Source organism: Notolabrus celidotus, chromosome 3, assembly GCF_009762535.1.
Source record: "Notolabrus celidotus isolate fNotCel1 chromosome 3, fNotCel1.pri, whole genome shotgun sequence".
Lineage (NCBI taxonomy): Eukaryota > Metazoa > Chordata > Actinopteri > Labriformes > Labridae > Notolabrus > Notolabrus celidotus.
In genome coordinates, this window is record NC_048274.1 from 28,234,216 (window position 1) to 28,259,075 (window position 24,860).

The 24,860-nt window shown below is 41.1% G+C and overlaps 2 protein-coding genes across 4 annotated transcripts in view; one reads left to right on the plus strand and one right to left on the minus strand.

The window, feature by feature from the left end:
* Positions 1-2,228: 2,228 nt before the first annotated feature.
* The window catches only part of cd276 (CD276 molecule), a 90,891-nt gene continuing 68,259 nt past the window's right edge, over positions 2,229-24,860 (minus strand). The window contains exons 7-9 of one of the 2 annotated variants that reach the window (XR_004630744.1): positions 23,035-23,073; positions 22,890-22,927; positions 2,229-3,155 (exon numbers count right to left, since the gene is read on the minus strand). Coding sequence is in view for 1 of the 2 variants with exons in the window: in XM_034679974.1 (XP_034535865.1) it covers positions 23,068-23,073 (6 nt within the window). In the remaining variant the exon portion in view is untranslated. The remainder of the gene's footprint in view (positions 3,156-22,889; positions 22,928-23,034; positions 23,074-24,860) is intronic. The other variant, XM_034679974.1, reaches the window with a different exon arrangement.
* LOC117810250 lies at positions 8,224-10,136 on the plus strand. 2 transcript variants are annotated; one of them, XM_034679972.1, is made up of 2 exons: positions 8,224-9,087; positions 9,226-10,136. In XM_034679972.1, the coding sequence occupies exons 1-2, from the start codon at positions 8,287-8,289 to the stop codon at positions 10,081-10,083; spliced, it is 1,659 nt and encodes a 552-aa protein (XP_034535863.1). In that variant the 5' UTR covers positions 8,224-8,286; the 3' UTR covers positions 10,084-10,136. The 2 variants fall into 2 exon arrangements, with proteins under 2 accessions (XP_034535863.1, XP_034535862.1); XM_034679971.1 differs by having other exon boundaries at positions 8,225-9,078; positions 9,217-10,136.

A 24,860-nucleotide genomic window follows, 5' to 3' on the forward strand; every position in this document is an offset into this window, starting at 1 on the left:
CAGCGTGATTGTGTGGCACAGTATGAGAGCTCTGCAGAGCAGGCATGTGGAGAGCTTTTTGAGAAATATCAGCACCAAGTGTTCCCGTTGGCATCATGATACTCTTTCATCCTGTTTGCATTGATAGCAGATTTTTCTTCCTTTTTGTTTGAATTAAATTGACTGCCGGAGTGTCTGTTTGGTCTGAGTTTTTCAGCCACAAACAACATTCACCAAATCAAGTGTGTGAAATATGCGTACCTGTGTTTGTGTGGAAGTTTAAACCAATCAAAACTCACCAGGAACTCCAGACATTTCACTTTAGGCTCTTGTTTGTACTTTTATGAAGTGGAGCATAACAATTTGAAATATCTGCAACCCTTGCCACACACACATACACACATTTACCTGAATTTGTGCTGCCTTGGGAAAATTGTGGTTTGTTTGCTTGCATTTTACATTGTTTGAATTACTTGTCTGCACTTGTACATGTCTACACTTTAGTGAGCATTGTACCTGTACATGAAAAACACCACAAATAAGACCTAAGAGCAGCATTTTGTTCACCCTCTATAGCCAACTGAAGCTGATTTTGTGTGTATGATGTAGTTTTGAGGCCTGGCTGCAGGGCAACTCTAAATCAGCGCGAGAAACAGGCACTGTGGGGATCATAGAGTGGGGGAGGATATGCAGTAACTCGTAGACACTTGAATCAAACCTGCAAACTCTGCGATGGACTATAGTCTCTGTACATGGGGCACGCGCTTAGAACGTTAGGGCAACAGCGCCCCATGAAATGTTTTTGTGTTTAGTGAATGTTTATTTGCTTCATGAATTATTAGTTTAGTTGACCTTCAAGGCAACCATAGTATTGTATCGTGTGCATGCACTTGACTTCACAGAGCAGCTGAGTTGATTTCTGCAAGTGTGAAGTATTCTGTAACAAAATCCAAAATCAAGTGGGTATCTTGTCACATCAGTGTTGTAGAAAGAAATCTATTATGGATAATAGTTTACTAGAAAACTTGTCATTGCTGTGTCATTTTTAGTCCTTCTTCATTTTAAGTTGGGATGAACGACACCAGTTTCACCTCATGTTCAAGAGTCGTTTTCTCTTTTGATTGCCAATTGGCGGTCACGAGTTGGAGTGTAGTTTGAAGTACATGTCATTTGGAATTAGGGATTTTGAAAAGCTTGACAGACTTCAAACTTAATGAGGGCTTGGCTTTTGCTTCTTTTGTCTCACAAGACTGATTTTTTAATTTTCAAGGTGTACATCCAGCAGAGTGTAAAGAAACAGTCGGCTGATGAGGTGCTGCTCCTCTTCCTTCACTTTGACTTTTCTTTGCTTTTTTATGAATGTTTTTTTTTTTTTTTTTGAATTTAGCTTCCTTGCACCAACCTCCAAAACCATTTCCACCGACCCTCTGTCCATTACTCCAATGTGAGATTTAGAAGTCTTAGCAAACATTTCCGTTTTAGCGGACCATTGGCTCCAGAGCTTGCAGTCAGAAGAAAGAAAATGTCTTCAAGACTGGCATTTTCTTCCTTAAATCCCATGACATTTTTTCCAGTGCCTGAATGGGAGAATGAGCACTTCTCAGAGAGGGGCCAACCAAATAAACCCTTCTTTGGGCCTGAAGCCACTAATCTGTAATTTAATTTCAGGCGGGTGTCTGGGCCATGAGGACACACAGCAAGGTCAAGGGCTACTGTACAGAGAGATCTGCGAATTTTGGCACAGCCTGGGGTTTGATCAACAGTCTCATCCAGCTTTGGAGGAAAACACGGGATATATGTGTGTGTGTGCTCATGTGCATGCATGTGTGGGTGTGTTAGGGAAGAAGGGATTTCTGCACTACCTATACAAGTCGGACTTGATGAAAGGTAGCTATTTGGCATATGACAGCAACAAACAATCACAGAGAAAATCCATTATTCAAAACAAGTGGAACGTTCAGGATGACTGAGCATCTGCAAACAGAGAGGGATTAGCCCTAAAATAGGACTGGGAACAATTCAACATGTCACTGGTGATCTGCATGTAAATGAAATATTTGTATTACTTTGACCATTATTCATGTTTTACTCATTATGTACACTAGTCTAGTCGGCAGATAAATCAACTAAGGATGAATATGAGCTGAATCCCGCGGGTTGAGAAACGTCTCTAATAAACTCTACCTTGCTCTGCTTGAGGGAGCACAAAGTGGCTGTGTGAATGGAACCAATAATTACCAATGACCAGGCAGTTTCACCATGTCCCTTTAATGTAAATTGGCACTGGGTTATCTGACACAAAACGGCTTTGGCATTCATACATGGACATAGGGCATGGGGACTTGCTCGAGTACCTATAAAAAAAAGCAATGAAACAACCTGTACAGCCCCGAGCATTATGTGATACAACATTCCACATGAGTGTTAAAAAAAAGAAGAAGAAAAGAGCTGAGATAGTCCTCATTCATTAGAAACAATTTCTTACATATAAGGCTGTCAGGTCAGTGAGGAAATCAGGGTGTATCCCATGCACCATTTGCAGTTTGTTGGAGCTTAGCTGGCATTCAATTTCAATCCCCTCAAGTTAGTGAGTATAGGAGAGCGGCACACACTGACAGGTACAAGTTACTCCGCCGACAGACGCTAATTAGCAAGTGCGGGAGTAATAGGAGAGCCAGAATCTCCGTCTCTCTCTCTCTCTCTCCCTGGCAGAGAGATGCTGATGGCAACTAAAGCAGGGTCATCTCTTTAAGTGTCTCACTTCCTATTAGACAGGCGATCTCTGGTACACGCCCCATCACAACCCATGCAGAGTGATGTCAGCGACAGTGAAAGGATCCTGTCACATCCTGTATGTTTCAAACGCAGCTCCTCTTCTGCATACTGCACTCTACTGCATTCACTCACTGCCCCCCCTCTCCCTTCCGTTGACAGACAAAAAAAATAAAAAGAGAGGGAGGGAGGGCGATAGGAAATAATGGCACATGATGTGTTTATGTGTTTTTGATGAAAACTCGAGGGAAAGTCTTAGAAAGGAGATGATGGACTCATCTTCCACTCAGCAAGGCTTTGACATTCTGTAGGGGGATGCTGGAAATAGTCTCCAGGTTGATGGATAGGTGGAGTGGGATTATACGCGCCAGACTCATCTCCTACCGGTCGCCTGGCCCCGGCTCCTGGAAAAAGACACAAAAACACAATGCGTATCATGTCAGGGTGTGCACAGTGGGAGAGGTTATTAGCTTTGAGAAATAATGAAACTCTGCAGGCTGGTCAGAATAAAAGCTTACTCAATAACTAAAGCAAGCAGAGGCAAGGAAAGGCCTCACATGCATACTTTCTGATAACTTCCTACATTCTTCATCAGCAGAGAAGACAAACGAAGCGGTTCAATGTGGAAAAACGTAGGAGAAAACAACAGAAAAACAAGCTAGTTTTGCATCATTAAATAAACATTCACACCAACAGGAAGCTGTGTTTCCAAGGATGCTACAACCTTCAAGTTGCTCTTCATCTAGTCATCCTTCTCTCTGTATCACAAGTGAACTTCTAATGCCTCTCCTCACTCATAGCCCCTATGGACCACCCCACTGCTAGCACAGCGAAAGAAATTGTTCTCCCTGCATCATTAAACAGTTTGAATTAACTCGTGTGGAATTTAATTATGTCACACATGAAGCTCTCCTACTTGAAGCCTTTAAAGGCAAAAATAGTTGGCTACACGCTTGGAGGTTCAGTTTTTAGATACATTATTCAAGTCAGTCAGCTATATCTGCAGGCAACTGGACTTCTTAATGAAAACAGCAGACTTAGGATGGATCTTTTAATTCCTGTTTCCTGGTGAGATATCCAGCATAAATACCCCGAGAGGAGCATATAATCTCTGCCTCATATCAGTGGGAATTCTGCTCATGCTCCGTGTTCCATTAAGACCTCAGCTGCACTGTCGAAACCTGTCAGGAATCCATGCTGGATTTAGATATGGTATAACTTTGACTGTGTGCACTTGCTGTTTGAAGCACTCACATTGTCTGTCCTAATATTTCATCACAGAAAAAGCAAAAATAGTTCAGTTAGAGAGCAGCTTCTTTTCCGTCTTAATTTGCTCTCATTATCATCTCTTTTATTATATTTTAAAACATGACAGGCTGCTGTGATGTGGATGAATCCGACATGAAACTCTGAGTGCAAGGATAACACTGGAAAATGTCAGAGAAAAACTGAAACAGAAATTAAATCTGTCATTCTTAGGATAGGATTCTTCATATACTGCAAATCTCACATAAGGATATCTATTTTACGGAGCCGTGCTACATTTGTCTAGCTTTCATTTTCTTCACGTCAGAGGGTAATTCAGCTGCCGACTCATCCATCAGCTGAATGAATGCAACACTTTTCACACAGGCCTTTTCTCATCATATTCAAATCTGTCCTTAGGTGCTCCAAGAGAGAACTCGGGACCTGTGTTTTGAATAGGAGTCACACGGTTGAGTCCAGAGGTCAGAGGTAAAATAAAACAGATAAGATGAGTGAATTTTTGAGAATAAAAAGAGAGACAAAAAGTTTGCTGTGATTCTGAACTCAGGAAATCAGAAAGTTAACTCAAACTTTAGTGTTTAACATAACTGCTTCTCTGCGTCTCACTGGGAATTCAAAGCAGCCGTGCCAGAGCCAAACCATTCCTCTACTCCACTCCAGCACCTGAGACACGAGGCTGATGGACAGATTCATTTACAGCAGGTACACGAGATTGAGCACTAATTTAACCCGGCTACAGGAGATTGTTCACGTGAAAGACACAGCAGCACCGTGGATTCAATCTAATGAACCGTAGCAAATCCACACTGTGCCCATTTCTTTCCTCATTTACATTGAAATGTAAGTGCCATCTTCTATTTCTCCCCGTCTGTAACCTCCCTGTCTTTCTTTTAAAAATCTGTATTTGAGGAACATCAGAACTGGAATAAAACTGCAGGCCTGCTGCTTTTTTGATACAACAAAACAAAAAAAAATAATCAGAGTACGTATCAAAGACAAACACTAGGGATGGTGAAATGAAAGTAAATGTTTGGGAATAACCTTGGAGAAGTATGCAGGATAATGAGGAAGCAGCTAAACCTTGGTGATTCTTGTACATCATTACCAGATGATCAAAAATGCTGTGACAATGTCTCCGTACTAGGATGGATAATTATAGATTATACACTGCTTATAGTGAGGACGGATCTTTTATGGATGCATTTATGAAATCCTAGAGACAGTAATAGGCTGCATTGAACGTATGATCCCCTGGGAACTGCAGGACACAAAATGGTAGGTTGTGTGGGATATATTTAAATAGTGGTTACCATCATCAGCGTGGGAAGAAATAGCAGAGGCTGTTATTATAAGGCGTAACCATGCGTGTAAATACATTACCTTCAAGTTAACTGTATATAAGTGCGCAGCAAAATAGGTTAAGTATTTTCTTGTCCTTCCCTTCTCTCCAGCCCCGTCTTCCTAAATCAAGCCGGTTACATTAACATAAGTGACACAGGAAATTGCCATAACTAACTTAAAGCTGATCATCAAAATGAATAAAGATACCATCACTGCTGCGGTGAATTCTGGCTCACAGCAAAAAAAATATGGCACAAGTGATGAACTCTAAAGATGTGTGGCTTTGCAGAAAATATTCAGGGCTTAAGCCAACCTATGCTGGCAACCTCCAGGAAGTTTCTGCTTCAGTTAAACCAACAGTCTCATCTTCTCGTGAAGTTAAAACGAGTCATTTTGGAGGCTTGGTTTTGTAGAAACAAAATAAAACATGTCAAGGGAGTGAGATTAAGAAGAGGTACATGGTGTGCTTTGACACCCAGAGGCGGTTGAGCTGTCTAGTCAGGTTTTAAGTGTTTATGCGAAGGTAAGTAGAAATGAACAGACGCCATTTTTTTCTTCCAAGATCTGATTCCAATACCTAGAGTGTTACCCAAAACAATAACGGCTCCAATACCAATGTGATACAAACATATAACCTTGCTTTAACTGACATTACATTCACTATCCAGGCATGTAATTGGTATCACACAAAAAAACAGGAGCATCCACCCTTAGAAATGAAGGTAATGAGAAGTCGTGATCTGTTCTAACCCCCTTTAAATGTGCAATGGACCCCTGTTCACGTCACTTTAAGATATTTCAAAACTCTGTTTCAGCTAAATTTCAGTAAAAGTTTCCTAGTTCACATTTAGTTTTGTATAACATGACTGAAAATAGTGTTTTTTGCACTCTCAACAATAGTAGAAAAATTGAAACTCAAACATAATTCAGGCAGTGGCTGATTTCTGTGACACAAACTGTCAGGCAGCACAGTCCATGAAGTGCAAAATCTTGATTCTGATAAAGTACAACGGTTGCAAGAAAAAAGGATGTGCTGCAGCTAACCGCGTGCACATGCAGGGAAAAAAACAACAACGTCCTTGTTATACAGTTAACTAGTGCCACTTTCTACATGAGGATACATCTATATAAATGCTGCAGTTAGAAGAGCAGCGTTTGCATTGAAATATAGTGAAGGTAAGTCTAAAGGTGGTAGAAGCTGAAACTGTTCCTATATGTAGGCCTAAAGCAGAATGTGACTTCACTTGGTTACTTTAACAACAGTCAGAGTGTGTCTGATAAACTGAGAGGTTATGTTTTCGATGCAGAGAGAGAGAAATTCCCATGCCTTTTTTTACTTGTAGTTTATTGATATTACCAACATTTGTTTCAGCTCAAAAGCACAGATTTTAAATTAAATTAAATGTATCAGGGGCAGCTATACCTGACACATGTTCTGCTGTGCATGGGGGGGTTGTGTGTGTGTGTGTGTGTGTGTGTGTGTGTGTGTGTGTGTGTGTGTGTGTGTGTGTGTGTGTGTGTGTGTGTGTGTGTGTGTGTGTGTGTGTGTGCGATACAGAGAGCAGAGGAGAATAGTGAATGCCAACCATGTAGAGACAGAAATGACATCCCGTCATGTAAATAAGATAAATTACATTAGGCTATTTAGTCTGTTAAATAAAAGAACAAGGTATAGATCTGATCTATGAGGGAGGAAACCTTCAATCACTTCTGCTTTGACTTCCAAGGGGGGGCGGACCCGGCGGGTGCGCCACCCATATATCGGCTGGGAAAACACTGTTTGGTATCAGGCTGAAGTCTTACACAGCATGCAGTATAAGACCACAAGTAATGCATATACGCACTTTAAAACCACATCACTATAGGACCACGGAACAACTCTGCTCTGCAACCAAAGAGGACACTCGTGCTTCCCTCTTGTGCGGACGCGCGCTCACACACACACATACATGAACATATGAACCCAGCAGACCATCGTATGGTGAAATAAAGATTTCCATATGAAGCACAGTTAAAACAAACGTGACCAGCTTGGACTGAATGAATGTGGGAGGAGCGCGCAGTTGAGTGGACCTGTGCTCGACAATGCAGCCCGAAGGAGTCGGCGCAGATCCGCTGAACTTTCAGCACAGAGCGCCTCGTCAGAAGTTGATAAAATGAATATAAAATTGCTTATTGTTCAGTTCATAGGGCGTACAGAACCGTGACCACTGTATCCAACGGTTCGATACAGATACACGTATTGTTGCACCCCTAGTATATATTTATATAGGGTAGAGAGAGGATACTACCCCACCTTTCCTACAAGTTACTTAAGTTTTCATCATAAAATGGGAAAAGTACTCTGATAAGATGTAATCTGAATGCTTTTGTGGGAGTACTCTAATAACATGTAATCTAATGACTTTATGAACAGTTACAGGATGGTAGTCTTTCTGATTAGTTTGGCGAAAGAACTCTGATCATTACAGGCATGTCAATTGTGTGGTGGTTAGCACTGACAATCTTCAACAAGATAATTCTTGGTTCACATCCTGGACCGAGGCTTTCAATGTGAGAAACATTTTTTGACACTGTCTAACATGTGCTTTTAAAAATGTTTAAATGAAAACACCTAAATCTCAGTTAGATATGCACTGCCAGGCAGGCCTGTGGTGAGGTGGCAGGACCTGCGTGCTTTCAGTGATATAGTTAAGGGTTCAAATCCTGGACAGAGACCTATTGTGTGGTATACAGGTAATGTTTTCATCACAAAGGAGACAAGCTTTGCTTTGGGAGTGCCATTAAGATATACATGAAAAGACCTAAAGAGACAAACAGAGGCAAAGTGGACAGGGCTGCTGCCTGAATTCAATGCAAGGGTCCTGGGTTCAATTCCACCAGGAAAAACTGTGACAACATCACATTCCATAATAATGTAACTGTGTGATGTCACAGTCCAAACATTCTGTTTCAGGAGAAAATTTCAAATGTCTCATTTCACACAAACCCTCTCTACAAGCAAGTCACTGTTTGATCGTGTCTGCTCGTGGTTTTCAATTGTGTTTTAACTTTTGCTACTTGCAAACTTTCACTGGTATCCACTTTGTTGAGATCATGAACTCCAATATACAGAGAGCTGAGGCTCAAACCGGCGACAGCTTCAAGGCTTCCCCTGTGGAAGACGTTTCCAGCCTTTCTGTCCCTGCTGTGGTCACTGTCAGCACTGACCTGGTTGAGGATCTGCTGGTCCAGCTGCTACTGAAGCTGCACCCTCTGGAAAGCTACACTAGCGCTCATCTAGACCAACAACAACTGCTGACACTCTGTCTCCACTTGAGTGCAACAACTCTGGAGACTCTGAGGAAAGACCCTGGTGTCTCTGTGGATGAAGACCTCCCTCTTCCTTCCTGTGAGGATTGGAAAGCTGTCGCGCTTCTCGTCTGCAGCGTCATGGAGAGGTTTGGGACAACGTACAGGATAAGGAAGCTAGTGTTGAACAAAGACCCGGCACTCCTGAGCTTCATCCCGGACCAAATCATTGAGTCTGTCCTTCAAATCTACAAGGACCAGTCTGAAGATGTGTGGATTCCCCCACCGATACCCTTTGATGAAGACGGCCTGCTATTCTCCCAGTTTCTTCCTGAGAACATCAAGGAGGAAATGTTGGAGCAGTATGGACCCTGGATAAGACGCATGAAGATCTTCCAGAGAGCGTTCCCAAAAACATCTGACGAGGAGATCCTTGAGATCACGGACTCCAGTATGCAGAGAGCTGAGGCTCAGAGCTGCGACAGCTTCAACACTTCCCCTGTGGAAGATGTTTCCAGCCTTTCTGTCCCTGCTGTGGTCACTGTCCTAAAAACATCTGACAATGAGATCCTGGAGAACCAGAAACCTCTTATTGAGCCTGTTAAGTCCATCCAGGACATTGAGTCTGGGGATGAAAAGGACTTTGTGGTTGATTCTGAAGAGGAGGAGAAAACTGCAGATGATACCTGCTGCCTGCAGCAAGAACCTTGCAGTGAGGACCACAAACAAGTCTCTGACTCTGAAGAACAACAATCTGATGATGGAGCCCAAGACCTAAAACTACCTGAGCTTTCTGTTGACCAGCTTATGACTGATGATGACAAACATCTGCAGACTAACATAGCTGTGGTGGAGCAATCCACTATCAAACAAGTCCTGTTGAAACTCTTTAAACCCCCAAACTTCTGCACACCGAGGAGCCAGAGGAGCCAGGACTTTGATGATGAGATGGTGGAGCACATCCACATGTTGCTCCAAAAGGAGGCTAAGAAGTACGCGAAGAACCGAATCTTTCTTAAACACCTCAACCGCCTCAAAGACCCGAAAGAAGAGGTCAAAATTAGCCGGAAACTGCATCGGCCAATCAAAGCCAGACTGAAAGATGTTTTGCCGAACACCCCCCTGAAGAGAGATGACCTCATGGAGGACGCTCAGGCTGCTTTGTCAGCCTGCAGTCTCATATCTTCAGAGATCATGAACTATCTCAAGCCATCTGTGAGTTTTGCGCCTGACACAAAGCCAGGAGACGAGACCCCATACAGCCTCAACATCCCCATCAAGAGGGAAACGACAGAACCAGGCAGAGAGCTGACCCAGCTGGAGCTGCATGCGCAGGAGCAGCAGGCAGGAACCAGAGAGAAGGTCAATAAAGAGGAAACCAAGATGAACAGGTTCATCTCTTGGTTCTGTAAACCTTTCAAGAAAAATAAATAGAACAAAAAACAAAGACAATAAGCACAAGCATCAACAGCTGCGGCTCACTGCAAAATAAAATTTGGCTTTTGCCAGCATTAAGTTGTTGTAGTTGTTGTGAATGTGCTGCAATAAAATGTGTTTAAATGCATCATTGAAGTCAAGGATTTATGTTGTATGGCAGCTAAATGTCAAGGTCCAACTCCGACAGCTTATGGGTCTGTGTTCTTCTCAAAGGGCTAGTAACTCTTTACACCCAACACAAGTCAACTCTTTGTGTTTCAAAAATAAAATAATTAGGCCTACATTTAAAACTCACTTCCAGAGTGGTTCCTTGCAACCTGCCGCCCTGGTAATAAATAATAACCTTAAGTAATGTTAATAGATATAATCTTTAGTAACTGATTATCAACAAGTCTTTGCTGACTAAATGCAAAAATCAAATGGTCAAAAACTAAATCTGGCTCCAGAGGTCAAACAGCAGACAGCGTTGTTTGGTTTCACAGCAGTTATCTTAAAGCGATCCTGCTTCTTCCTCAGGACACTAAACTGCTCATATTTGTGACAGTTAAAATATCAGGGTTTGAATTCAGGCCCTTGAACCTTGAACCTTCTTATATAATGTGTTGATGCGGGTGTTCCATTCATCTTGATATTTCACTGATACAGTAACACTCATTTACTTATTTTGATTTATTAGCCTTGTTGGTAAGCAATTGTGTTTGTAGACCACCCATCCATTATCTTGACCGCGTATCACGTTTTGGGTCACGGGGGGCTGGAGCATATCCCAGACTTTGGGTGCAAGGCAGGTTACACCCTGGACAGGTCGCCAACCAATCACAGGGGCAACCATTCAAAGACAGACAACCATTCACACACACACTCACACCTAAGGGCAATTTAGTGTAACTAATTAACCTGGAGTGCATGTTTTTGGACTCTGGGAGGAAGCCAGAGTACCTGGAGAGAACCCACGCATGCACGGGGAGAACATGCAAACTCCACACAGAAAGACTCCTCCTGGCCAAATATGAATCCAATACAAGTGGAAATTGTTCCATTAGATTATTACTTGGGTTTAAAGTACTGAAGTACTTGCTTTTTAAAAATACATAAGTATTCAAAGTACTTTTTAAAATATCTTAAAACGTATATTCACAAAGCATGAGTGCAATCAAGAATGCATGGGTGTACATTCTGCTACTTTATGTTTATCTAGAAAAAAAAAGTATACCATGAAATATAAGCAGTGACTAAGTTACTGCATGCACAGACAAGTTAAAAAAATGTTCATATTGAATGAAACAAGTTTGTAGCTACAGACCTCGACGTGCTTTCTCAGGTTAGATGGGGATTTTCTGTAGACTGTGAGGAAGTTTGTGTGGTAAACAGATGAGAGATTTACAACAATACGAATCATTCATCATTTCAAAAACCTCAAACGTGGGTTTAAGATATGGCCGTGGTGCTCAGGCGGAGAATCATCTTCTTTCTCGGCCATAGCCATCGTTACCACAACTAAATGAACGGACTGATCTGAATAACGTTTGATCTGTGTTTGCTCTACGCTCAACCGAGGTATGGCTACACCATTTAGACAAACCAAACACAAGTACACAAACAGTTTACGGTCTTTGAGATCTGATTTCAGAAAAGAACAGAAAATTGAGCTGACTTCAAAGCAAAAGTAGTGAGTAACTAGAGCATTGATAGAAATGTAGTGGAGTAAAAGTATGATAATTGTTTCTCAAATGTAGTGGAGTAAAAGTAATGAGTTCCCCCTCCAAATTATACTCAAGTAAAGTACAGATACTCAAAAAATGTACTTAAGTACAGTACTCAAGTAAATTTACTTTGTTACTGTCCAGCAATGGTTAAAATCAGGGTGCGATTTGTGAAAAAAACAGAGGGGGGATATGTCCCAAAAAATTTCAAAAATTTTGGTAAGCTTGCAAACAAAAATAACAGATATTCCTTTTTCTGAAACAACCTCTCTCTAACACATTGGAATGTAGCCATTATGTGTTTTAGTTAGTTAATGTATTCACATAAGTAATCAGTTATCACAAAATTACAATAGATGTCAAAACATAAATTATATACATATGATATTAATAATTTTAAGGTTGCTCAGGGTGACATGGTTTTGAGTTGAAGTGAAGGTGTCAAATGAGTTCGATGTGCTGTTGTCCTACGTTGATGAAGGGTCATTAAAGGCATCACGACGCACAGCAGAAGTTGTCACTTGGTCTTTCTTTCCCACAGCCCTCAAATGTGATTTAGTTTCTAGTTAACGCTGTTGAAGTTTAACAGTTCTGAAGAGATACTTAAACAAGTGCTCTACACTAATTTTGTCATTCAACTTTTTCGCAGTTTTAGCCATCCTCCCGTTAATATAAGTTGGATCTCCAGAAATGCTGGCAGCTGGATGTCGTTATCCCTCGCTTTATCTGTTCTTGACTTTTTCGGTTGAATTTTTGTTGAAAAAAATTAGGAAATGCTTTGTTGCCGTTTCATGTCAGTAGACATTTCGCATTACGTTGCTAGTAAACTTAAAACCTAGCCTAAACTATATTGTTTATATTTATATTTGTTCACTTGTCAGGAGGCGGGTCGGTTGGCACCATCTGCTGGCGGTAGGAAATGCATTTAATATTACCAGAGGGGGGAATGAGATGTATCCCCCCCGGAGATAAAAACTGTACAACCAGAGGGGGGGATGTAAAAATCAGAGGGGGGGAAATCCCCCCCATCCCCCCGGCAATTCACACCCTAGATGGGTTAGACCTCTGTGATATCAAAGCTGGTTACAGCTTTTGTTATGAAGACATACATTAGCACAACAGAAGCACTGATTGAAACTGGACCATACTGTTTAAGTATAACCTCCGTTGTTGTGCTGTAGTCGCTGGCAGTTAACAGCGTATCGTATTTTACTTGCACAGCAAATACACAAACAGCTAGCATGGCCAAGCTCAACATAAACACCAGCGTGGATACTTGAAAATATTGAGTATCAAAACAAAGTTTAGCCAACAGATGTCTTGAAATTCTCCTTTATTAAAAATGTTTTCTATGGAGATTAATTGTTATTTAGCTGATACCACATCCAAGGCAACATTGAAGGCTGATCAAGTGGCAAACTCTCTAAAAATATGAGTCCAATGCGGAAGTGCTAAAAACTGCAATTCAACGAGGATCTGCTTGAGGCTGGCTCCGGACGTACGGGAAACCACATACACACCAATTAAAAAAAAACGATCTTTACAGCAGAAATAAACATGTTTACAGCCTGGTACAAAAGACGAGTGTAGTTTGGATAGCTAATTTCTCGATCGGCTCACACTGTATGCTGGTGGATTTTTTTCTAACGCGGCAATTTCGAAGATATTGAGATTACGAGGCTTCCAATGAGAGGCACAGCTGACTTGATTGACAGGCGGGATCACTGTAGCTGTTGGCAGGTGTTTCCCTCTGCCTATTGGAACTGTGGCAATAACTTTAGATTTCATTAGCTTTCTAAACATTGTGGCAAAAATTTTGGTTTCTTTCTCAGGGTAATTAACAGCAGTGCTCTCAGATCTCAGAGATGTGATAGCAATTTGAAGCGCTAGTGTGAAAAGGTGTGACATTTGCATAATTTATGTTTAAAGGTGTGCCGACTGCAAAGCCCTAAAGAGAAGAAGAGCTGAATGAGGACAGAAATATCATAATTTCTGCAGAAGTCTTGCTCACCTTGTCTAATATCAGCTTCAGTGGAAATGTTCAGTTTGCAGTGCATCATGACAACTAAGCAGACTAATGTTTGAACCTGACTGTGAATTTAAATGTTCAGTTTAGTATTCTTTCCAATTTTCTTTCATTTTGAAACCAAACCCCTTTCCTTCACATGGTCCTGCTCAGCCAGTTGGGATTCTGATTTGCATAACACCTGTTCAGTATACATTATCCATTACTTCATTCACATTTGTCTCTCCTGCAGAGTGTGGCACACAATTACAAAATAGAAAAAAGACTTTCAAGACATTTCGGCAGTGGGTCATTCAGTCTAGTTGAAAATTCAGAAAGGGCAAAACATGATAACAGACAACAAGAACAGTCGCTGTGCGAGGTCCAATAATGCAGCAGCTCTTACAACGAGCCCTGCCACTTTTCCTAATGATACCCTGCTATAAGCGAGGTGCCGGACCGGCCATTCAGTGACCTCTGTTATTCCAATGCAGCTACAGCATTTCACACTCCAAAAAATCTCACACCTTTATCAACTATTCTCCTATGGTAAAGGTACCCCACCCCTGACCCCTCAAAAAAGCAGCCTGCAGCCCCCCTGGTGTTAATTATAGGACTTTTTCCCCTGGAGCCTGGGTGGGACGTGGAGGTGCATTAATCTTGATTCTTCACTTGAGTCAAAAGGATCGTTTGAAGAGACTCCTGGTGTAAACCCTGAAGGTGAGGTGACTCAGTCTCAGGAGATAGGCAGAAGGAAGGGAGAAGAAAGAGTCACAGTTTATTCAGCGCTCACACTGGGATGTCGGCCGTTTCAAAAGGCAAGTCAACCATTTATCCTCTACCACTTATCTTCCCAGTATGTTCGTCTGGATGAATATTAAGAGTCATGGGAGGACGTCCCTCCTGAGCCACTGTCTTCCACCTGTGCTGGTGACTGATGTGGCATGAAGGTGACTGTCACCCCATAGGCAGAACTGTGCAGAGCGAAGCATTGGCTGAAGGACTGTGACATGTTTACGTCAATGAATTTACTTTTAGCACCCACTCATCCCCAGCACTTCAGGTATGCACAGAGGTCAGTGCTGCATTTAGGTGTGACATTACAATCTTAACCCATGGCAGATGCATATTTACTATTTTTAGAGGCATTTTAAAAGCAAAAAAAAAGCCATTAGTTTTAAACAGAGGGCTGGCAACTCAGGTCGTTTGAAATAATGTTCATCATCAGGAATTACAAAATTGGTGGTCTAAGCACCCCATACACAGAGGCTATAGTCGTTATCACAGCAGTCGCTGGTTCAACTCCTGGCATCGAACAATTCATGCATGTCTTCCCCCAATCTCCACTCCCCCCATTTCCTATCTCTCTTCAGCTGTCTTGTGAATAATGGCGAAAATGGCCCAAATTATAACTTAACCCTTCTGTTATTCGTTTCTCAGGAACAGCAATAATGTTCCTTGGTCAACTTGACCTGGGGCATATTTAATTATCTAGAAGTGTCAGAACTCAAAAAATCCCAATACAATTTTTAAAATTTCATTATTAACTCCATTACTAACCATTCAAAGGTGACATATCACGCTTTTTTCATCAATATATATTGGTCTAAGAGGTCCCCAAAACATGTCTTTAAAGTTTATGAAAACACTTTGAAATCAGATTTTGGCATTCCTGAAAAGCCCTCTTCTTCAGTCCTCCTCAGAACACTCTGTTTTCTCTCTGACCACGCCCCCTCAGGAAGTGGGTGTGGCCTCGGATCTCCAGCACGTTGATCTAATGTTTACATGTTGGCTGAATATACACTCTGCTCACAGATCGCGTTACTTCAACCCTCTGAATCTGATCCAGAATCTGATCATGACAGAGAGGCGCCTGCAGCAGGACCTTTCTGAACGATTGGTCACAGATTTAGTGTTTCTTAGTGTTTTATTTATCAGTATGTAGACGTGTGTCTTGGTACACAGCTACGAACATGTAGGCTATGCTAACTAGCGCTAGCACTTATCCATGATAAATAAAATCATCCACTAGATCTTCAAATCTGCAGATGTGGGGAGTATAACCGACCTTTGCCAGAAAGGCAGCAGGACCTTTCTGAACGATTGGTCACAGATTCTGTGTTACTTGTTGTTTTATTTGTCAGTATGTAGACGTGTGTCTTGGTACACAGCTGCAAATATGTGAAAGGAACTATTTTATTTTATAACTTGATTACACTAATTAAGCCAAGCAGAAGAAGTTCCCAAAAAAAAAACAAAAAACTTAACATTTTTGTTTTTTTTGGGAACTTTGAAATGGGTCAATCTGACCTGGAACATAACAGGAGGGTTAAAAAAAATAAAAATAAATCTTAGGATCACAGTTCAATTACTATTTCTAAACAACAAGTCACAGTTTTTGCCAAACCCATTATTTTTGACAAAATAAGTAACCCATGAATTCTATTAAGAAGACAAAAAAGAAAAATCAAATGTATCATAAAAGGCATTTAAACGGCGCTTGTGCTCTTCATTTTAAAGATTTATTCTGCATGTTTAATGAAGCTCCTCCATATCTTATTAGTCAATCCACTTCACTGGTGGGGAATAAAAAAGCTAAAAGAATGAAGCAATTAGCTGCGTAAAGTGATGTGGGGGTTTCTTGTGCATGTGCAGCCTCCCATGCAGTTTCACAATAATGCATGCACACTTCAGAAAGCTACACATAAAAGCCACTGCTCGCCAATCAGAAGGCGGCATGTTTAGCATATTGTCATCACAGTGGGGGGACTGTTCAGTATTTAGGTTTGTGCCATCTGTAAATTCTCTGGTGCTGAGCATAGTCTCTTTGATAGGAGTTCTTTGTGAACAACAGAATGGGATCCATTTACAAAGACTTCTCCTGCGACCTGAACCTATAGTGAGCATGTTAATGGTGGCTGTGAATGGAAAAATTCCAATGCAGGCGATCGCACTGCAAAACAGCAAAGATAACCCAATTTGACAATTTGATTACTATTCAGAAGAGGTTTGTTTGGTCTGAGTGACAGATGTAAAGTGATGCAACTATGTTTTGACAAAGGCCATGGACTAGTGACCAAACACAAAACAGAGGTGCTCTTGCTTCTACATAAATTTAAATTTTATGATACTATAGACTATCCGGCTAGGCTATGAATCCAGAGCAGTCTTTTAGCTTTGTTTATCTGCTTTCATCAGTCCATCAGACTTCCATACTTTGGTGCGTGGAGTCTCATAAAACAGCCTCAGCCTCACGTACTTGTACGTGAAGATAATGTCAATTTTCATTACTGGAATGATGAATTGAATATATTATTTTACTTCTTAATTCCCTCTTAATGGCGCTCTTTCATCATCTATTCAGTTATTGCATATCTTAGGATTATTATGTCCCAGTTGTCTGAATTTGTGCATGCACTTCCGTTTGAGTGTGATTTCCAACATCACCATGCTGCTGATCTTATACACAGTCTCTCATCTGCATTATGAGCACTCTATGGTAGTTAATTGAGCCCAGAGGCAGTTGGTTTCAATGAAGGCTCCTGTGCTTTTCTGGCAAAAACAGGAGAGAAGGAGCTCTCTGGAGAAGTCAGCTCTCTGTCGAGAGGCAAACAGAGCAGAACTCCTGCCGTGTTCATTAGCTGTCATTGATCAGTGATTCAGTTGCTGTGCAACTCCTACCACAGCACACACAGTACCAGTTTTGTGTCCTAAAAAATTAATATAGAGGTAAGAAAGTGGAGCCAGCACAGCATTTTCCTCGTTATATTTTATTTTTCAAAGCACAGTTTTGATGGGAATGGATGTTTGCCAAGGTTTTCAACAGTATGCAGAGACTGCCACGCAGCACACTTGTCCATTCCACACTTTTCTGATATCAATAAGAGCTACTATATTCAGTTATTGGCTTCCCTCAGAGGCTATCATTGCTGCAGCCTATTCCATCACCGGAGATGTACTGTAGAATGAGGCTGCGAAGTATAAAAATGCTGATAAATGGCTGAGACAAAAACATAAATAATGCAGAGATCAGAGATACTGGAACGGTGAGTCAAACTCTACTTCAAGACACCTCCCTGGAGAGAGTCCAACATAAGTGTCCTGTCTGACATCATCAGTATCTGCCGGGCCTCACCTGCCACATATAGAGGAGAGGAACTGCTTCCCTCCACCCTGAAAATGATGACCTGATCATCAGAGCACCCCCCCACCTCACATATCTGACAGACAGAGCAGTATTCTTCTTTCAAATTCCACTCTATTTCATCCCCCTTTTATCTCTCACCTCATGTTACCTTCCATGACAATCCATGACAGTGTGCTATTACTGCAAAAAATGTGTAACAATAAGATCAATTGTTAGCAAGAGTGACCAAAGTTAAAGGGAATATACAGAGGAGCATCAAGTAAATATTCCAAAACTCTGCAATGGAGTTAAGAAGGGGCCATTATATGGCACTAATTACACATAAAGTGCTGATCTGTTATCAAGTGTAATCTGCACTCATTGGAATTCATCAAAAGTGTTCAGTTGATGACTAAGATGGTCTCTGCAGCTCACTGAGGTTTCTTTATTCTCTTCATGTTAGGCTTTGAATATTTATTCTTTCCTCATTTGCAGCCATCTATCGCTAGGCCAGAGTTCCGCCCAAACAATTCCTTATTGGCCCTTTACAGCTAAAAAGAACAAAGACTTAAAAAAATCATTGTAGATTATAACCCCAGGTCTAACAGTCGAATGCAAAAATTTCACTTGGAAATTGTGAGGGTTCTGGAGACAATGTTCCTTTGTAGATTATATTCTTTTTAGGTCAGATGAGTCAGTTTTCTGATGGGATGCATTAACTCCAGTGCCCAAAGAACAATAACACTGATATTCAGCATTTTTCATTTGAGTGTTGCTTGAACCAGCATTATTCAAACACTATGGTTATACAACTGTCTCAAGACAAAGACAAAGAAGAAACTTAAAAGACGAAAACTTAGGAAAATAACTAGTTGACTCGCTCATTCTTCTGAAGCAAGTTATTTTAGCCATCAGATAAGCTATTTTATTTAATGGCCAAATTATGCATGTAGAGAACAAAAGACTGGGGACTGTTACTCACATTTATGACAGGAATATTGTACTACAAGGAGACATTTCTGCATTATCAATATAAAAAAGTCCAACCCACAGTTTCTCTTTAAAAACATATAAAGCAGCAGAGTAAACAAATCAGATCTTACCTTGATAAAGACGACTCAAATCAACAAATTTAGGTTCTACTCACTTCAGCTGCTATGGTCCAAAGTTAACCAGCACTGCTCCTTGTTCTTCATGATCAATGTGCTATTTATGGTATCACACATTAGGTTGCAACAGAGTAGTGAGTATTGAATGTGCTGCAGATAGCCATTTAATATAATATCTGTGCATTGCTGCTATTAAAGACACACTAAAGGGGGGAGTACACCAACATAGGTCACAAATACACACATGTATCGATAAGGCCCAGGTTTGTGAAAACAAAGTGTCTCCTGGCTCTAAAACGGCTTAATTAAATGCAGTGCTTGGCTTTATTAAATAAGATATGCTGCACTCTGCATAAATGCATTAATCGATAGCTAAACTGCCACACAAATATTAGAATAATTGATCCAGGATGATTCAGCAGCGGGGAGGTCTGGGGGCTCGCAGGATATTACCTAGCGTTAACAATCACAGTGAAGGTCAGTGGATACTACAGTAATGACAAACGTCCTCGCTTTGACTCCTCCTTGGCCAGACTTTATTTTGGCTAGTAACAGGAAATGACTTTGTGCACCTTCCATCATCTACTACCCAGTCTGCATGCTGCGGCTTTATGGCAATGACCAATCAGGGTGTAATAAAAACAAGCTGTAACTGTCCAACCTTGTAATAAAAGTATTCACGCAACTGACACAGAACTGCTGGTTATTAAAGTAAGAGTTAAGAGTGCAGAGAAGAATGGATAAAGTCTGGGCTCATACTCTATACTTACAGTATGTGAGATGAGATATTAGTGAGCTGTGACTCATAAATGGTATAATGCAGTTGATTTCTTCTCTACCTACTCGCAGGAGATGTGTGTAGATACTGCACACATATATCGGGACAAGGACACCAAATCAACACATTGCATCACATTCATCCGTCCTCTAAGATTCTCTTAAGTCTAAGCATGTGGGTTATATGAGTGAAGGTTTACCTTCTTATTCAAATTCATTACCAAACTGATCACTAACAGATACATTTATAAACAGCTGTATCTGTCTCTTCCTGACAAAAGACAGGCTGGCTTCACCATCCTGTTATCACTCAAGCCCCACAGGGACCAAAAATCTTCAATATCTGACAAATCAAAATTGATGGAGTGTCTCTAAAATGTCTCCTAAAATATCAGCATCAAATATCAAAGCATCTGTGTCAAAAGAAAAAAAAACTAATCAGAAATGAAGCTTTGAAACCCTAAAATATCCTTTGCGCTCACAACTCCCAAAATAGCTCTAAGCTTTTGGGCTTTCCTGGCCCATAGGGGTGCACAAGCTCGGACCAGGAAGGGATAAAGCACCTGACACAGACTGTCCATGGTTGAGTGAACATGGGGCCATTGCCGGGATTGTTCCATTCCTCTCCCCAAGGGCCACTGCCTGCACCCCGGCCCCCATCAAATCGGAAATGCTCGCCTGTCTGCCACTGTATTACCGCTGCTGCTCTTGGTCTAGGTCAGTCTGCTATTACAGTGGAGTCACTACAACAACAAAAAAGGTTATATGGCCATGCAGTCGACAATCAGCCTGACAAAATGAGTGGGGAAAACTACACTCCCATACATCCTCTGAGCAACATGTTCTCCAACATTCCAACAAAGTCAAGAGAAATTGTTTTCACCACAGAAAAATAGAAAAGCCTGAAAGAATGATGAGCAGCACCAGGTGACAATGCTGACAAAGCATTTTGATTGACAGGAAAAGTTTGAACAGTTAGAGTGAAAAAATTCCTGGCTTCAAATAGCTTCTGTATTTGTTTTGGACTTGAAATTGCGGGTTAATAGCAATCAAGAAATGAAAAAGTGACCAGTCTACAGTAGCCAGGAGGCACATTTAAGAGAGTCAATCCACACTGCAGCAAATTGTTCCACCTCTACCTTTTCTTGCACCCAGCAGGAGGTAACAGAGATAGCAGCTGCAGTGGAGCAGGATTGATATCTCTGGAGTGGTATTTCAGAGATGCTTCATTTTGCGATGTATTGTACATTTTTTTAATGACCCCTTGTTTCACTTTTGCCTCTTTACTTTAATATTCTTTAATTAAAGCATACAACAGATAAATGTCCATGAAAAGACATGCACCCAGCATCTAAGAAAAGGGGCAGTATTCACGGTTCATTTGGCTGCAGCTGTTTCAACTCCCTTCAACAACCTTCCACTACTGTGTCAGAGGTGGAGCTGTCCATGGTGCTGAATCTCTGGTCACAGTACACACAAAGCATTCAGGATTGTTTCTTTAAAATGGGAACATATTTCTTGCGTATATCTCCATTGTTGTGTATTAAGTCATACTGTAGCATTTCTCTTGTGTCGCTACGGCAGAGGCCATTTTTATGACTGTGTTAAACTCCTACTGACTGTTGATTTTTATTATTGGCTGTGTGAAATTCTGATTGGTCAAAAGCACCCTACTATGATGATTAATTCTCAACAGCAAAAGCTGCTGCAGACAACCTGATCACACACATCATATCAAATCAATCTGCGTAAAGGAGTTCTGCCTCTTCCTGTTGTCACTGCCTCAGGCCGGTCTTGATATTTGTGAACTAATAACAGTTACCCGTAAGAGATGTGAAAGCAAACCCAAGAAAAGTGGAGCAAGATCCTGTCCTCCTATCAAGGTGATGACTGCAGAGCTTGTATTAGCATCTGTAAGCTGCCAATTTGTACTTTTAGAACATTGTATATTTTGATTATACTGTGTATACAAAAGCCCAGCTAGGGACAATAGTTGAAAATTAACAAAAGCAATAAACTCTATGTGTAATACATCAGTTTAATGCTTTGCATTGGTACTGAATTAATTGCATCATCCCTATTTTTTAAATAAGATTAACTCATGAATCAATAATTGCTACAATGTGACTTTCACCAGAAGCTGAAGTGGTAATGGCAACAAATGTTAAACTTTTGACATTTACTTCACGTATGTTTGAAGGTGTGTCAACTGGAAAAAACTATGAGATGAAGGAGAGCCATGTAAGGAATGTTGACAGTTACTTTAAATGAAAACGTTCAGTCCAATGGAAAACAAATGTTTTCACATTATCATGAATTTATTTATTTATTGATCCACAAGGATGCTGATAAGAATCTGTTGGATTTTTTTCAGCTGTACACATAAATCATTTTTAAATCAATTGAATCATCTTAAATTCATATTTCTTCTCAACTTGCTTATGCCTTTAATTGGTAGCCTGGTAACAAGCATGTTAATGTAAAGTGAGCAGGTGGTTATTCTTATCCTGTCGTGATTCTAATTTGTAAAAACCACCTGCTCACATTACGTAAATCCTTACTTTCTGCGTTGTGTGAAATCAGTTCCCAGATGTGGAATGCAACCTGAAGCACAGACTGTCTTTGTCTCCTGTCTACTGGGTATTTTTGAATGGCTTTGCTGAAATATACATGTAATATTCATGACTGGCCAAGCATCCACAGAAAAGCAGTGACACATTGCCTAAATGTAGCAGAAGGATGCTATTAACCTTATTATGTAAGGCTCTCATTGAAACACCAGAATGGTCTGCTGCAGCTGCAACTCATCACAAACTGAAGTTAGCAGATTGAAAACTTCATGAGGATGGCAGTGAATATGCATAGATTTAAAAACAAGGAGGCAGAGACTTACACCTTCAAAGGTTTAAGACAGACTCAAACAGCAGGGCATGATATTTATGTTTGCACGCCCAGTGAAATGAAATAGATCTGTCATAGCAGACCATGACCCTGTGTTTCCTAAAATCAAAATGTTAATACTTCTCATATTCCCGACTGTCTGCTGAATTAATGCAGCCAAGCCTCATTACAGCAGCACTTACCCAGAGCCTCTGGAGACCACTGTGTCCTTAGAGCAATACTGCAGAGAGTATAAGGCAGTTGTGATAAGGCGAAAAAAAAGGACACCTGAGCGACACTTAAATACAACAGTGTATGTTAAGACACATAAAAGTTGCACATGCTCACCTTGAATCTCCTGGCCTTAGCTGTTCAGCAGTGTCATGGCTGGAAAAAAGAAAACAAACAGTCATGAATACTTGAGCTCCAAATACTGTATATTTAAAGCTGTGTGAGAGTTACAACCGCTGTAATGTGGGATCATGTCAGCATCAATATAACTTTCATGTCTATTGTGTCATGGAAAAGCATCATTACAGCCTTGGTTGTTGTTATCGCTTCCCCTCATTCCTTCAGCAACCCCTCCTTCTCCTCCTCCTCCTCTGCTCCATCTCTGTGCACCAACCTTGCCATGGCTAACAGGAAGCAGAGGGCACAGCGCTTTATTTAATTAGTCACAGCAGCTGAGTGCTCATGTGGAACCAAACAGGGGAGGCAGATTGGGGTAGTGAGATGGATAGGCACTCTCCCACCGGGCCCTTGGCTGTGCTGTCAGAGGAGCGGAGATTACATGACAGAGGGGGAATGGGGGGGGCTGGGATGGCAGGAGGATGTAAATGGCGTCTGTACAGAAGGATTCATCCCAAGAAAAAGGATTGCCTTCATTTGTGAACCCCTGTACCCCTGTCCGCTCACGAAACCACTCTATATTACTATTACTTTTGTCAATTATGCAAAACCAGGCAGCCGCGGGACCGGCTTGTGTTGTGATGCCACTGAGTGGTTTGACTGCTTTTATTAACAGTGACAACACTCATTATTCCAAATGATTTAGGAGCTGCTATTTGCCTTCTATCTCTTCTGACAATGATCAGGTGGCCTTTTCCTCACAGGCCAGCAGATAACTTCTGAGAGGTTACAAAAGTAGCTCAGTGTGCAGCACATCTATAATGAAATCCATCCCAAACTCAAGGCAAAGGCAGGATGGAAGCAGAGAAAAAGTGTTTCCTTTTTTATATGTCGCACTTCCTCGTCTTCAGAGAAGGATAAGAGAGATTAGCTACACAGGAAATATTCATTTGTACATAATTATAGAAAACTGTGCTATGTGAAATCTATAAGATTCATGTGTAAGGAGGTTTATATTCCCATTATTACCCTACCAATCTTAATTGGCCTTCAACAGCAAAACAGCATCTCTCAGTCTTCACCCTTGGAGAAAACTCTGTAGTAAACATGTAGCTTACTGTGTGCTGCTGAAACAGCAAGGAACATGAGTGTGGTGCTTGAATAATGTGTTTGCAGCCACGAAGCAATGTGTGCAGGAAGCTCTTTTAATTAGCACTCTTGAAGTTGTCCTGTGACCCACATCTAATAATGAAGGCAACATGAATGTTCTATTTACATATCTTTAGTCAGTAATGTGTGACCGTTGGGAAAGCCCAGTGGCTGAGTATGTGATGCCAGTGAGAAAGGGAGGGCATGTCAAGCAGAGCCGCCTGAGGCTGTTTTCCGAGGCCCACTCAATCTGAACTGCAGCAATGTGGAATGGTATGTTAGTGACCTGCAGGTCTGTCAAACTGGGTTATTTTTAAGTATGCTGCATGCAACTTTTTAATAAGGCTTGGTTTGGTGATGCCATGTCGTTCAAAAATCCAATTCCCAGACTGTTTTCAGTATGACTTTACAGCTTAACCATCTGTAACACTCCTACTCAGTGTCCTCAACTGGGCCTCTCTAAGTATGTAAACACAGTACATAATGGAAGCAACTTTAGGGTGCCATGTGAATGTTTTCTGCAAACACACCAAACAAAATTTACATGGAGTGTTTGAAAAATACCTTGGGTGCATATCCATCATTTGCAAATCTGATTATACAGAGCATCATTTACATCTGATGGATGATAATTAAGATGTTTCTTATCATGAATAGCATATATGGCAGATTATTAC